This window comes from Struthio camelus, chromosome 3 (genome assembly GCF_040807025.1).
Source record: "Struthio camelus isolate bStrCam1 chromosome 3, bStrCam1.hap1, whole genome shotgun sequence".
Taxonomy (NCBI): domain Eukaryota; kingdom Metazoa; phylum Chordata; class Aves; order Struthioniformes; family Struthionidae; genus Struthio; species Struthio camelus.
In genome coordinates, this window is record NC_090944.1 from 69,291,569 (window position 1) to 69,306,117 (window position 14,549).

The 14,549-nt window shown below is 40.2% G+C and overlaps 1 protein-coding gene across 3 annotated transcripts in view; it reads right to left on the reverse strand.

Moving 5' to 3' along the window:
* Positions 1–14,549, reverse strand: part of ECHDC1 (ethylmalonyl-CoA decarboxylase 1) — a 44,854-nt gene that overhangs the window by 17,546 nt on the left and 12,759 nt on the right. For all 3 annotated transcript variants that reach the window (XM_068938224.1, XM_009682866.2, XM_068938225.1), the window contains 3 exons: positions 12,249–12,391; positions 7,453–7,505; positions 4,193–4,273 (listed from right to left, as the gene is read on the reverse strand). In XM_068938224.1, coding sequence (XP_068794325.1) covers positions 4,193–4,273; positions 7,453–7,505; positions 12,249–12,391 — 277 coding nt within the window. The remainder of the gene's footprint in view (positions 1–4,192; positions 4,274–7,452; positions 7,506–12,248; positions 12,392–14,549) is intronic.

Here is a 14,549-nt window from a genome sequence, read left to right on the forward strand (position 1 = left end):
ATTTGATATCAATATAGTATTATTAGTATAAGCTTCTTCCCTTGTTGAAAGCCAGACTCTACCACTCCTACAGATATAGACCATAAGAGTGCTCAGAAAGCAAATGCCTGTTTCAACCAACGGTGCTGCTTATGAGGTAAGATACCGCTAAGCACAAGCAAGGGTAACAAAACAGGCCGCTTTGTGATCCAACTGTGCAACATCAGCTCCACCTGAAAAAATTATAGCTGATTAATTTCTTTTCTAAAAAAAGAAAAGCAGAATACTGCTGCCTATAGTGACAAGTCCACTTTGAGATCAATGGTAGGAGAAGTAGGTAACTTCCCATCTTTGTACTCTCATCTTCTGTCTGGAGACAGCTTGACTTGGATTCATATGGCAGCAGCATACATCTGTCTATCTTGACTGCAAAAAAAGGGTGGGGGGCTGCACTTTTCAAAAGCACCCAGGAACAATGCAAGTCCAATTAACAGGAGATGTAGGGCCAAATTTTCAGTGCTGTAGAGGTGTCCAAAAGACATGCACAGAAATCACTTCAGCGAGATTTTTCAAAAGCAACAGCATAAAACAGAAGATACAGTTTAGAAATCAGTTAGAGTTAGGTGTTCTAGATATTGGCTGGTAGTCAACTGCAGCTACTATGCTCAGAGATTATAGTCATAAACTACTAATTGTGCCAATAGATTCATTACCAAACTATGTCAGATATCTATTTTGTGGTTTATTGCCCAATAACCCACTACAATCCTAGTCCAAATACCTGAACCAACCCTGCAAACTCAGTTCTCCTTAGCTTCATGCATTACGCAGAGGCAAAGTATTGTTGAAGTTTCTGCACAAGAGAGCTCAGAATGGGTAATTTTGCTTTTTTGTACAACTGGATCACTGAACTGGGCAAAGGCTCCAACACCACAGTCCTTCGCGCACTTCACTGAGCAATGGCTGCAGTGTCATGCAGAACTGCAATGTACGCTGACATTTGGAAGCAGAACCCTCTAGCCATCTTCACAGGCTAAAAGACTGGACAGCAGTGGCATACTGAAAAAAGTCTGGGTTTCTTAAGGGTACATTCTGTACTAAAAATCTCACCTGCTCAAATAAGTTTTATACATATATATTTTTGCATTACTCACTTTCACAACAATAATTGAGACAAAATCATTCTGTTTTATTAGAGTGGAAAAAGCATTATCTTCCAAACTTTCATATCAGAAAAAGTCTGAAAAGTTTGTTCTTGATGGGCAACAAGTTGAGCATGAGCCAGCAACGTGCACGTGCGGCCAAGAAGGCCAATGGGATCCCGGGCTGCATTAGGAAGAACACTGCCAGCAGGTGGAGGGAGGTGATCCTGCCCCTCTCCTCAGCTCTGGTGAGGCCACCCCTGGAGTGCTGTGTCCAGTTCTGGTCTCCCCAATACAAAAGAGATTTGGAGCTCCTGGAGCGAGTCCACCCAAAGAACTGCTAAGATGATGAAGGCAGTGGAGCATCTGTCATATGACGAAAAGGATGAGGGAGCTGGGAGTGCTCAGTCTGGAGGAGAGAAGACTGACGGGACGGGGGATCTTATCAATGACTATAAGTATCTGAAGGGAAAGTGTAAAGAGGATGGGGCCAAACTCTTTTCAGTGGTGCCCGGTGATAGGATGACAGGCAATGGGCACAAACTGAAACACAGGAAGTTCTGTCTGAATCTGAGGAAAAATTTCTTTGCTGTGAAGGTGACTGAGCACTCGAACAGACTGCCCAGAGAGGTTGTGGAGTCTCCATCCTTGGAGATATTCAAAACCTGTCTGGACACAATCCTGGGCAACATGCTCTGTGTGACCCTGCTTGATCAGGGAGGTCACATAGATGGGGATGATCTCCAGAGGTCACCTCCAACTTCAACCGTTCTGTGATTCTGTGAAAGGATGTTAGTTACCTTGCACTTGTCTAGACAATTTTTGTTCAATCACATGTTAGAGTCTTTATAAAAAAAGGATGTTGCTTCTTATGGAGTCATGCTGCAACAACCCATAAAGTGGCTACAGACTGAAAATGTTTTCAGAAGACATCCTCTTCCAGACTCGAGATGGAATGACCTAACCTGCTTTCACTGTCCGTTACTGCCCTTATGTCAGCAATAAAAATGAGCTAGAGTTTGTGCAAGACCTCCGCAATCCAATTAAAAATGAGCTAGTTGAAAACAGATTTCGGCTAAATGTCCTTTACCAACTGCCATTGGAAGAATACAACAGCAACATCTTAGACCATCACAGCAATTTTAAAACTCAATTTGTCCACACCTCTGCTTTAGTATAGATGCGCATCATGCTGCCAAAGCACGTTCAACAGAAAAGGCACGTAAGCCATTCTGTTACAAGTGAACCACTTCAACAGCATCGGTGCAGCTCATGGAATACAAACCAGCAGAGAGAAAAATAAGAAAATACTTCAAAAGTCAGTACCAAGCACACAGGGAGAACGTGTGAAAAACAGAAGTGGATCTGAAACTATCTGTGGCTGCTTTTGGTATTAGATAGATACTTAAGAACATGATGAAACATTTCTTTCAAGGAAGGAAACAACACTCTGACCTGTCTGTTCAAGTTCTCTTTTGGTATCTAGTGTTTCAAGACAAAATTCCTGTTCCACTATTATCTTCTCATAGTCTTCAAAAGAATCAGCATTTTATCCCCCAGTATCAAAATTCTTTAATTCAGGAGTAATAGCAGTACAAAATGTGTTTCTCTATCTTGCTTTTGTTATTAATTAGGTCCCATTTGGTGTTCCTGAATTGCTATTACTAAGTTGCACTGGATGAGCGTGTTAGAAAGCAATGGAGGATGGATCAACAGCTGTAGTTATTATGAAAATTATGGCAGCACATCAGAGGAATTGCAGCTGCTCGCTTCATGCAAATAAGAGCTACTTGACAATGATTATAATTATACAGTACGTCAAACAGCATAGCTGGAGTAAGAGTAGGGAGTACATGTTTTAAAGACTGAAAAGATTCTCATTACATTACGTTCACGCTCCCTGAACTCCTACCTAAGGATAACAAGAACCAGTTTCTGTCAGTTGACCCTGTACAGATACAGGAAGACCTACTAGGTCACCCAGATATACTCCTGTTAATACTTCAGCTGTTAAATGTGACACTTCTTTGTAAGTTTACTAGCTATTTGTAATAACAGCAGTACTCAGAGACTATAGTCAGATCTGGGTTCCATTTAACTAAGTGTTATGTGTCCACAAAGAGACAGTCCAATCTAGTTTCCAGTGATTCAGACAATGTGGATAACATCTCTTCTATCCAAAGCCTGCTCGTGACACCTGAAACAACATTGTAATATTCTAGTTTACTTTGCTTAATATCACTTCTGAACGTAAATATTTTTGGCCTGGTCTAGGCAATTCCCTTCTCACTTCAGGCACTAAGGCCCTCTTAAGGATCACATTTCTTTCTCTTAGATAAAGACTCAGCTAAAAGCTCCACATTTTCAGTGAAGCTGAATGCATCGCTTATCCTGTTATATCCACAGGTTGTTTGCACATCAGAAACTGTTTAAATAGAGTGACATTTCATTGTTTTAATTTCTTCCTGTTCCTGCTCTGCATTCAGCCTTTCTAATTAAAGCCCTCTCTTTTTTGCTTGTTAGTTCATGCTGGCAAATCCCCGCACCGGCATGGAAAAAATTGACACAGATCCTCATTTGCTTTCTTCTGCCTCTCTCTTTGGAACTCTTGTGCCAAAAACTGTAGAGCATCCAGTCACAGGGTACAAATAATAACCCTATAACTCTAAACCAAGACTAAGGGAGAGTTTAATTTAGTCATTTATGACAGCCACATAAAAGGACATACAGCGATACACGATTTTGCAGTCCTCCTACCTATATTTCAGTGGTGAGAAACCAGAACCACTTTTTCTATGACATAGAGGGTTGCTTAGGTTCATCACTGTTCTTGTTTTACACAATGGTCCAAACTGCAAACCTGACAGTTAATCTTTCCTCCGCACTATCAGAAAACCCAACCATTCTTCCTGTGAATTCTGCTTACAAAGCAAAGAGGCCCAATTCCAAATACTTTGGAAATCAGGGACATGACTCCTAGTTGAAGTGATACCCTGAGCTTCCCCCATTTCATAGGTATTGTCATTAAATCACTGACTAAACATGAAAGCAATTAACATTTTTAATCTTACCTGAAATCGCATGCTGTGGTAAGTTCTGCTCCTCCTCCGAGAGCTTTCCCTTGGACTAGTGCAACACTGATCAACGGCAATCTACACAAGAGATCAAAATTCATGCTTTTAATCTTTTACAAACAACAAAAGGATTCAAGTATACCATCTCTATACTAAAAGCTCAGCATACAGAAAAACATCCTGTTTCAACTTATTCACACCATTACATCTTTGCTGATAGGCAGCATAATGCCAACTCTACTTATGTGAAAATGACTCTTCCATAATTAATATGCAATCCCAACATGAAACAGCAAGAGAGAAAGATCTAATGGAATCACAGTAAAGCAGGTCACGTACTAGGTTATGAAAAGGAGAAGGAACGAGAGGACAGCAACAGAAAAAGAATCTGCACTTAGCCAGTACATTAAAGAAAGCAGATCAAGCTGTATAAGGGGACAATAAGAACTGCAGGCCTAGATTATCTAAAAGTGGGCTGATTCAGCGTGACATTTTGGACAGCTTCTACAAACAGCAGTTCTACCATCTCAGTGATCAACAAAATGTTTTTTGTGGGAGGACAAAACTGTTCTTTGAGGACAGCAACAAGCTGTTACCTTTGAAAGCATTAAATTTAATCATGCTCAAGGTAATCCACAGGCTATAAGGAAGACTGTATGCAGGGAGAACCGCTTGAGGTGATCAGGAGTAGTCAGCATGGATTCACAAAGGGGAAATCATGCTTAAACAACCTGATACTCTGTGATGGAATGACTGGCTGCACAGATGAGGAGAGAGCAGTGGATGTTGTCTTCCTTGGCTTCAGTAAGGCTTTTGACACTCTCTCCCATCACATCCTCATCAGCAAGTTCAGGAAATGCAGGCTAGATGAATGGAGGGTGAGGTGGATTGAGAACTAGCTGGATGGCCGAGCTCAGAGGGTTGTGATCAGCAGCACAGAGTCTAGTTGGAGGTTTGTAACTAGCAGCGTCCCCTGGGGCCAACACTGGGGCCAGCATTGTTTAATTAGTGACCTGGATAAAGGGACAGAGTGCACTCTCAGCAAGTTTGCTGATGATGCAAAGCTGGGAGGAGTGGCTGATGCACCAGAAGTCTGTGCTGCCATTCAGAGGGACCTGGACAGGCTGGAGAGATGAGCAGAGGGGAACCTCCTGAAGTTCAACAAAGGCAGGGTCCTGCACCTAGGGAGGAATAACCCCATGCAATAGTAAAGGCCGGGGGCTGACCTGCTAGAAAGCAGCTCTGCAAAGAAGGACCTGGGAGTCCTGGTGGACAAGTTGAGCATGAGCCAGCAACGTGCACGTGCGGCCAAGAAGGCCAATGGGATCCCGGGCTGCATTAGGAAGAACACTGCCAGCAGGTGGAGGGAGGTGATCCTGCCCCTCTCCTCAGCTCTGGTGAGGCCACCCCTGGAGTGCTGTGTCCAGTTCTGGTCTCCCCAATACAAAAGAGATTTGGAGCTCCTGGAGCGAGTCCACCCAAAGAACTGCTAAGATGATGAAGGCAGTGGAGCATCTGTCATATGACGAAAGGATGAGGGAGCTGGGAGTGTTCAGTCTGGAGGAGAGAAGACTGACGGGACGGGGGATCTTATCAATGACTATAAGTATCTGAAGGGAAAGTGTAAAGAGGATGGGGCCAAACTCTTTTCAGTGGTGCCCGGTGATAGGATGACAGGCAATGGGCACAAACTGAAACACAGGAAGTTCTGTCTGAATCTGAGGAAAAATTTCTTTGCTGTGAAGGTGACTGAGCACTCGAACAGACTGCCCAGAGAGGTTGTGGAGTCTCCATCCTTGGAGATATTCAAAACCTGTCTGGACACAATCCTGGGCAACATGCTCTGTGTGACCCTGCTGGACCCTTGTTGGACTCGATGATCTCCAGAGGTCACCTCCAACATCAACCATTCTGTGATTTTCTGATTCTCTACTGCCATTGTGAAATGAATAATAGTGAATAATGACTGACTTAGGATAAGCCAAGTTCCCTAAGAAATGAAGACAACCTGTCAGTCCCAGCTTGCATGTCAATACAGCTGTTTTATCCCTTATTACCAAGATGCATTTAATTCACTGGGTTGATGGCCAGTTTCAAAGCTAGATTCAAAAGCTGACTTCACAATCTATTTGTTTTTACTTCATCAGAAGCAGAAACAACTTCTTATGGCCCAAATCCACTTACCAGTTGGAGCACACTTCACAAAATACAGGGCACAAGGGCACTCACTGGAGAACAGTAAGCCTCGTCATTCCTGCAATCTATGGGGAATCAGAAGATGCGGGTCCAAGCCCCCTGTATTAACACTCCCCACTGTTTCTCATCCACTTGAAGAATCTCTTCAGGATCACAGTTAACCTCAGCTCCTTCAGAGAACAATTCATCTATGATAGACCTCCCTAGAGAGCAATACAGTGCTCTCCCTTAATTATGACTGCAATATAGTGCTTATACACTCTCAGCCAAGACACTTCAAGTGAGGGCTTAGTTTTCACAGATCGTTTTCCTCTTTGCCTGCTTGTCAATTTTGATTATACAGAATCCAACTTACGCAAATGACTAATTCTGATCCTAAAGATTCCTTACAATACAATACTACTACTAAGTTTCCAATATCCTGGGTAGCTTTACAGAACAATGTTAACTCATAGCATTTTCTCATATACACGATTTGAAAATACAGAACATTTATCTTCAAAGAGCCCTAAGCAGACAAAAGACAGACCCTGCCACACGTGGATTTAACAGAAATGCAATTTCTTAAGGGAAGCTAAATCTAAGGGAGAAGAAAAAAATGATTTTGAGAAATACCAGATGGTAGAACTGAATACATTCCTCTTATGAAGTGGGAAGAATAAATAAATATATTAAATAAACGTTACCTGCGTGGGCTGCATAAGCTGGCCCTGCTTGTTTTTGAGAGCTACTGACTTCCACTGAGTTACAGAAGTCAGCTTTAGAACTTGTGAAGGCCTAGATTTCTTTAACTCTAGGTCTCTGCTGGCCCTCCACATATAAACCTATAGGCTTTTTTCCTGTTCAGATCTCTGGAAAGCCTAATAATTGTGAAATGTCAAAGCTTAATTTACATCCACAAATACCTACTTGATTAACACGTGCAAATACAAGGTCTGGTATTCAAACTTACAGACTTAAACTGTGTATTTAACATTTAAATATCTCCCTAAAGAGCTAGCCAAAACATATTCCAATCCTTATAATTATTTCATAAAGAAGGGGAAAGAAAAATATATTACCTCATAAGTCTGGTTAAGGTATTTTGCATAAACATGCACATATTCATCCCATCCTATAAAGGACAGAAAATCAAAAAATGTTACGTGATCCTAATGAGAAGCAATTAAACACACAGACAGAGCAGACAGGAATATTATATTTACTCTAGCAGTTTTTCTTCCCCTCTTTAGTTAGCCTTTCCTGAAGCCCAGCCCAACCACAGTACGCACTAACAGAAAATTAGTATAAGCTAGGTCAAAATCAGAACCCAAACCATATTTTAGATTCTCAGTTATAATTAAGCCACAATGAACATAATTCCCAAAGTACTAAAAATCCTTCAAAAAATACCAAATTTCTATGACATGAGATTGCACGTCCTTTCCTCTTAATTTCTTCTTCTCTCTCCTCCCACATAAACACCCATAAAGGTCAGTTTTAAACATCTGTATAAGACCATATTTTGCTGCATACTTTTTACTGCTCAAAATCCATAAAATATTAGAAAAGATAAAATTTACCAACTACATTTTTTTTAATTATTTTGGCCACAAGCATTTCAGCTAAAAAAAGATTCTTATTTCTCTGTTTTCGTTTGTATCAGCTTGCAATGTCCAGTTTGCAAACAATAGTGAATAGGGAACAGTTGTTTCCTTCTCTCCCAGTACAAGAATTATGGAGCTTCAAATAAAATCAGTAGCTGTTAGGTTCAAAAGCAAATATATTTCTTCCCACAGCATGTGGTTAAATTGTGGAACACTCTGCAGCACAGTACTGCAACCCCTAAAAGATTACATGGATTCAAGAACAATTAGATAAACTCATGACAGAAAAAATCTTTAACAGGCTATTAAATATAAGGTAACATCTTTAGCTCCAGGAGTCTGAGTCACAAATTGCTGGAAGCTAAGAGAATATTCTTAAGAAAAATCACTACCTGCCTTACCTGTTCTGGCATTCTTCCCCTGGCATCCAGTATTGACCACAAACAGACACATATGACTGGGCTAAATAATCCAGTATGACCATGACTATGTATACATTTGTTCAACTGCATGTGTGTCATTTAATTTAAATTTTGAAAAATAATTTTTTGGACATAGTGGAAGTAAAAAAAACAGCAGGTAGCAATTTCAGTTTGTCTTTCAAAAAAAAGAAGTTATGGGGGGAAGTACAAACATACATCTCTTTATTGGTATTTATTGATTTTAATATATAGTTTTAAGGGCAGGGGATGAAAAAGGTAATGAATTTGCCTTAATTAAAAATTTCTGACTCATATATCAGAGAATGAAGAAGTTTAATGAGCTTCTTCTGAACTCTTCTAGCAGTTGAGTCTTGAGTAGGTCTTGAAATAGAACCATGAAATAACAGCAGGTCATTTTCAGCCTCCTTGTCAATTTATTCATGGGTTCCCAAGACCTACTAAAGCCAAGCAGCGTTATGGTATTTAGCGGTAGATATCTGGCAGATGTAAGCTGCTGTGACAGTACTTTCATAGGCACCACTGAATTATCTCAGCTTCGTAACATTAAAGGACTTCTGGAAAATTCCAGTAATTATGATATGGTTTACAAAGAGAGCCTTTTTTTATTTATCGCTGTATCCACCTCCCACATGTATTAAAACCAGCAGAAATATTTCCATTCTAAATTAAAGAAGGATCAAGTCCTCCAGGATAACTGTCCTAATATCTCTAATCGAGAAAAAAAGCTCAAACCCCACAGGAAAATAAAAGGTGCCGGTGCTCAGATATGGACTTGCACAGTTTTCATACTGCAGTCATCAGGAAGCAGCCAAAAACAAGCTCTCCAGATAAAGTCAGTTTTCACTCTATCACAGTAGAGTCCTTGTGTTCAAACTGATGATCTCAATTCATACCAAACTTCGAAATGGTAATTATAGATTAATGCCAGAACAGACCAGCTTGATAAATGCAGTTACGATTGAGCAGACAGAAATAAAGGTCTTCATGCTCTCAGGTGGTAGAGAGATTAGTGTGCATCACATGGAAAAATACTGAGCAGCAAATAACTACCCTGAAAAAAAAAAATCATAATTACTTGAGTCCCGGCCAACATATACTTCAAGCCTTCCCGATAAGAAAAATATGGCTATTAGAGTATTCTATCTGAGTAAGAGGTGTTCACTGGAGTCTAGTAGAATAATCATGTTTTTAGCTATAGTACTGTTTTCTGAGTAAGAGGAAAACTAACAAGCAGAAAGCGAGACAAAATACAGATTTCCATACGCTCTGCACATGGAAACAAGAATTAATAGCTTGGTGGGGGAAGGGGGGCAGACGGAGGAAGGGAAGAGGAAAGTCACTTTCATAGAAAGTAGGAAACAAAACGATGCCAATGGTTGCTTTGCTGCAAAAGCTGAAGAACCTGCTTTCACCAAGAGAACAGCATCTCCACAGACCAGTTCCAACTGCTCAAAAGTCTACTAACACTTACTGCTTGGGAATCACTGTTGTATATCGTCTAGAGACCAAGAAAAAGCAGAAAATCTCCTTCATGCCTCCTCCTTCTTTGCTGTCCTTTCAAGAGCCTGCCCTCCGTCCCCCCTCCACTTTCTGTTTAGCTAGCTTTTCGAGTTTCACTCCAGAGCGAGGTTACTGCTCTTGGGAAGCAGGGTCACAAGGACAGATTTAGTTATTTATGTTTATTTCCACTGCTAATTTGCCTTCTCCAAGCTGGTCACCATGACATTAGCAGCTGCCAAGGAAGAACAGGCAGGGTGTCTGGGTTTGTTCCAGGGTTAGGAACAACCCAACATGAGAGGAGGCGGAGGAGGTGGAGCCACTAGAGGGCATGAAAATCCTTCAGTATCCTTGGCCATCAATCTGCCTTTCCTGCAAAACAGGAAAAGGCAAACCATGACAGAGGTTATACCCGCTACTGCCCCCCCCCCCCCAAAAAAAAAAAAAACCCAATCAGATGGAGGAAAAAAAAAGTTTTTGGTAATTACTAAGAGAAATGAGCTAAAGAAGCCTTGCAAAAATGAAAGAAAAACACATACCAGTTCAGGCACAAACCTATTCACTTTTTCTGCCTTACGGATCCCCCTGCAGTGAAAACCTAACCTGAAACCAGACAAAATTCACTCACGTGCAGCAAGTTAGTGAGCAGAGTTCTGCAAATCTAAAGTAAATGCTATTCCTTATTCTATTCAAGTTTTATTTAATAAAAGACTATTAAATCCCAAACAGATGGTTTAGGCGTTTGCCATTATACAGAAATTCTCACTTCGGGATAAATAGTTTGAACTCTGCCAAGGAAACAGAGCAATTAGGTTTAATTCTTCTTGGACCATTTCTTGTGACTCTCACACTTGCATTTCAGCATTAGCATGAGATCTAGATTCTTTGCAGAGAATGTTCAAAGTTATAATCAATACCTACACATGTCATTTTGCCCAGAACATCTATTACAGATCCTAATCCTTACATTAATGCTCTCTCCCACTGTAGTAGCTCCAAGAAATGTGTATAAACATACATACAGAATCCTAAATGTCAAACACAGTTTATATGGCAACAGGCATCATTGAAAATTACTGAATGCAGAATTCTAAAGGAAGACTTAGATTGCAGGTCAGGAAAAAAAAAAAAAAAAAAAAAAGGCCTATATCCAATCCCAGCATCTTTTCTGTTACCATAACGCTAAACTAAGCTGAAAAGTTCAGATACAATTTTCGAGGAGTTTTCACTTGGACATTTTAAGATCACACATCATTTTTGAAATCTAGAGATGTCTTTTTTTTTTTTTAATGTCTATAAAGCATGGTATCTCCATACTTAGAAAAGCACATCTGTCAAGGTGTTCCACACAGGAAACAAAGCTTCCTATAATAAAATGTGGAGCACCGGATCATCCTATTTATCAGGTGAAAATATTTAAGTTGTTGTTGCTTTGTTTGTTTGTTTGTTTTTTAAGATATTAAGTTTCATCTACAGAGACAACTCATCAGGAAAGACAAATACCAGATTAATGAGTTCTTGAGTTGGTATTCTTACTGACATGCTCAATTAAAATGAATTTTTCATGTCAAAGCCTGCAAATTTGCAATAAGCACAAATAAGCACCAGGTTGTCTGCTACTACAACTGCAAACTAGGATGGAACAGTAGCAGAAGACAACTCCCCACCCCCAAAAATTGATACGGTCCTATTTCACACATAGACAAGAACACATATTAACCCATAAAAAGAATAGCAGCATGTGTAAAAATTGTCAAGACAAGGTGGTGTCAGTAAAAAAAATTGCGATGCTGCTATTCCCTCATCTCTTCAACACCGAAGTTGCACACGTGACTCGCCTGACATAAAATCAATCCAAAGCTTTACAGGACAAAGCTGTCCCTGCATTTTATTCAGGTACAAGCACAGTGTATACAAAACTGAAATCTTTCTGTAATAGCAGCTATGCTTCTTAAATTTGTTTTTGACTTTAGAATACATGAGGAATGATTTCTTGCATCTGCTTTATAAGAAGGTCAAACTACTGAAACACAGGTTATTTTACATGTAAATTCACTGTATGATGCTCTGAGAAACTGAAATGACATTTTTAAAAGAGGCGGCTAAGAAGAATATGTTATGTACAAATTCAGAGCTATGAATCAATTACAATAACACTTAAGTCATTGCTTAAAGGGGCTGCCAACATTTTTCGAACCATGAAAAGCTCCATTCTGTGACTTGCATGTATAATTGCAGCATAAGCATAGTTAAACATCTCTGTCTGAAAGAGATCTCAGAATATCACAGGGCTCATTTTTCTCCAAAAACGTAATTTGCATCACTACTTGCCTGGGAGTTGGACATTGCTTTGACAGCATTCAAATCAGATCCTGAACAAAAAGTGTTTCCAGTGCCATAGACGATAAGGCCTTTGCCCTCCTTCCAGTTTTCCAATTCAGTTACCCTCTCCTGGAGTTCTAGCATCATGGTACCTAACATAAAGGGGAGAAGCAGAACTTTTAAGAGGATGTGATTATCACCATCATATTTTACATTACATTTTTCACTACCAAAAATAAGTTATCACTGATAAGTGATGGGTTTAAAAATACAACAGAGCGCATCACCTTATATCCTGCACACAAGCACTGACACACATTTTTACCCTCAAAGATGCACTTCCTGGAAATCTGAAAAATATTCTTCAAAGCCTGTGCTACGTTCATAAAACGAAAGCGTGCAAGGAAGCAAGCATAAACTCTAGCTGCATAATTTTTGTTTGCAGTTGCGTGCATTCATGCCACATGAACTTAAACGTATCCACCCATGGGAAGGTCTATCCATCATATGACCTTTACGTTAACTTCATTTCATCCTGCCCAAAGAGCTGGCAGAGCACAGAGAAGAATCATGTGCAAGTTACACTCCAGGTACAACCAGTCAGCTTTAATAAAGATTCCTAAAAAAAGAGCTGAAGAGCAAACTCTCTTGGAAGCCAACGACATTTAAAAGTGTCCTTTTAAAAGAAAATGCACTTGAAAGTAGGAGCAAAGTACTTTAGATCTTTCTAAAACATCTTTGATTCCTTCCCTGGTACCTGTCTAGAAAGGCTATCTTTACAGAGTATATCACTGCTTCCAAATGTACGGATTGTACAGTACTTGCCTTTTACTTCTAGCTTATGCAAACATATGAGAATATTACGTTTAAGAGCCTTCTCAGACTACAACTGTTGTAAGTATCATAACTCCCAGTGTTATAGAACAGACTCCTCTCCTCTCCCCCCAAAATTTTTGGGTTAATTTTCATCCTAAAGAAATTCAAAAAGAAGAGGATGAAAAGGAGCAAAATTATCAGTGTTGTCAAACAGCTGGGTATAACTCTACCTTTAAAATGTGGAATGGAGGTGCTTGTGCAATTCAGAAAACTAATTATGAGTTGCTGAGGGTAGAACCCAGTTTGTTCAATATAAGCACTTAAATTTTATGCACCACCCAAAGGAATTGCCGGAACTCACCCTCGCAGGATGTGCTTTTGGGGACTTCTGAGAGCACTTGCCTCTCATCAGCTATACATGAAATTTAAACACGTATTCCAACAGTCCATGCCCATACAACTCTTTTAATGTTTTATTGGATTACAGGGAATTTTGAATTAATACGTGACTTACCCCCAAAGAATTCACTCCTCAGCAAGGCCAACTTTTCCCTTCCAGTAGACCCTTGTTTTTAATCTACTTCACATTAGTATGACCAACAACTATGCAATAGCTAGTGACTGAATACCTAGTGAGGACAACTTTCCCAGTCACCATCACAAAGCTGGCTATACTTTTACTACCTCACTGGTCTTCCCATCTGTAACCAACAGTGTTTTAAGCTACAGCCACTGCCCTTCCTGAAGTGGAATTGCACAAATCCCCCATTTCTGGAGCTAGTCCTAGACTGTAGCATCCTCCACACCAACTGAGCTTACCCAACATTAAGTTAAAGCTCTTCCTCTTTGAGCGCCTATGACTCACATTCAGATTTACTCTTAAGACAAAGCACTTACAGAAATGAGTTTCAAAAAGCAGCCTACACGCAGGTTGATCATACTCTCAACTCTACCTTCCTTTGACAAGAATTTAGACAGATAGGCCCACCTGCTTCCGATACAAATGTGCTTTAGATTAAAACTCTCAAGGACTCTGCTTTTCTGCCAGGACTGTTGCTTTTTAACCCCACCTCTGCATGCACAGAATTTTTCCTGCCCTAAAATTGTCTCCTAGTAGCCATCCCTACCAGTTGGGGTTATTTTCCTTCTTGCCTGTTTTTCTTCGCAGTCCCTTATGAAGCAAACATCCCAGTGCCAAGCCAAGAGCGAATGTTCCACAAAGCACTTTCATCTCAGTCTTGGTCTCAGCCACCAAAATAGCACTTTTTGACAACGTTCCCGAGGAGGGCCAGAATTAAGTGGACATTTACATACTATATAATCAGAATGATACCGGGTTTTTTTGCGTTGCCAGGTTCAGGCTATGAACCTCTAACAAATCTCAGCACTGCTACCAGTTCCTTTCCTTTCTGTATTTATAATTTAATCATGCTTCTTATGTATGGCATATAACATCTGTTTTCATTGAATTTCACTTTCTTGGTCTTGCGCTCC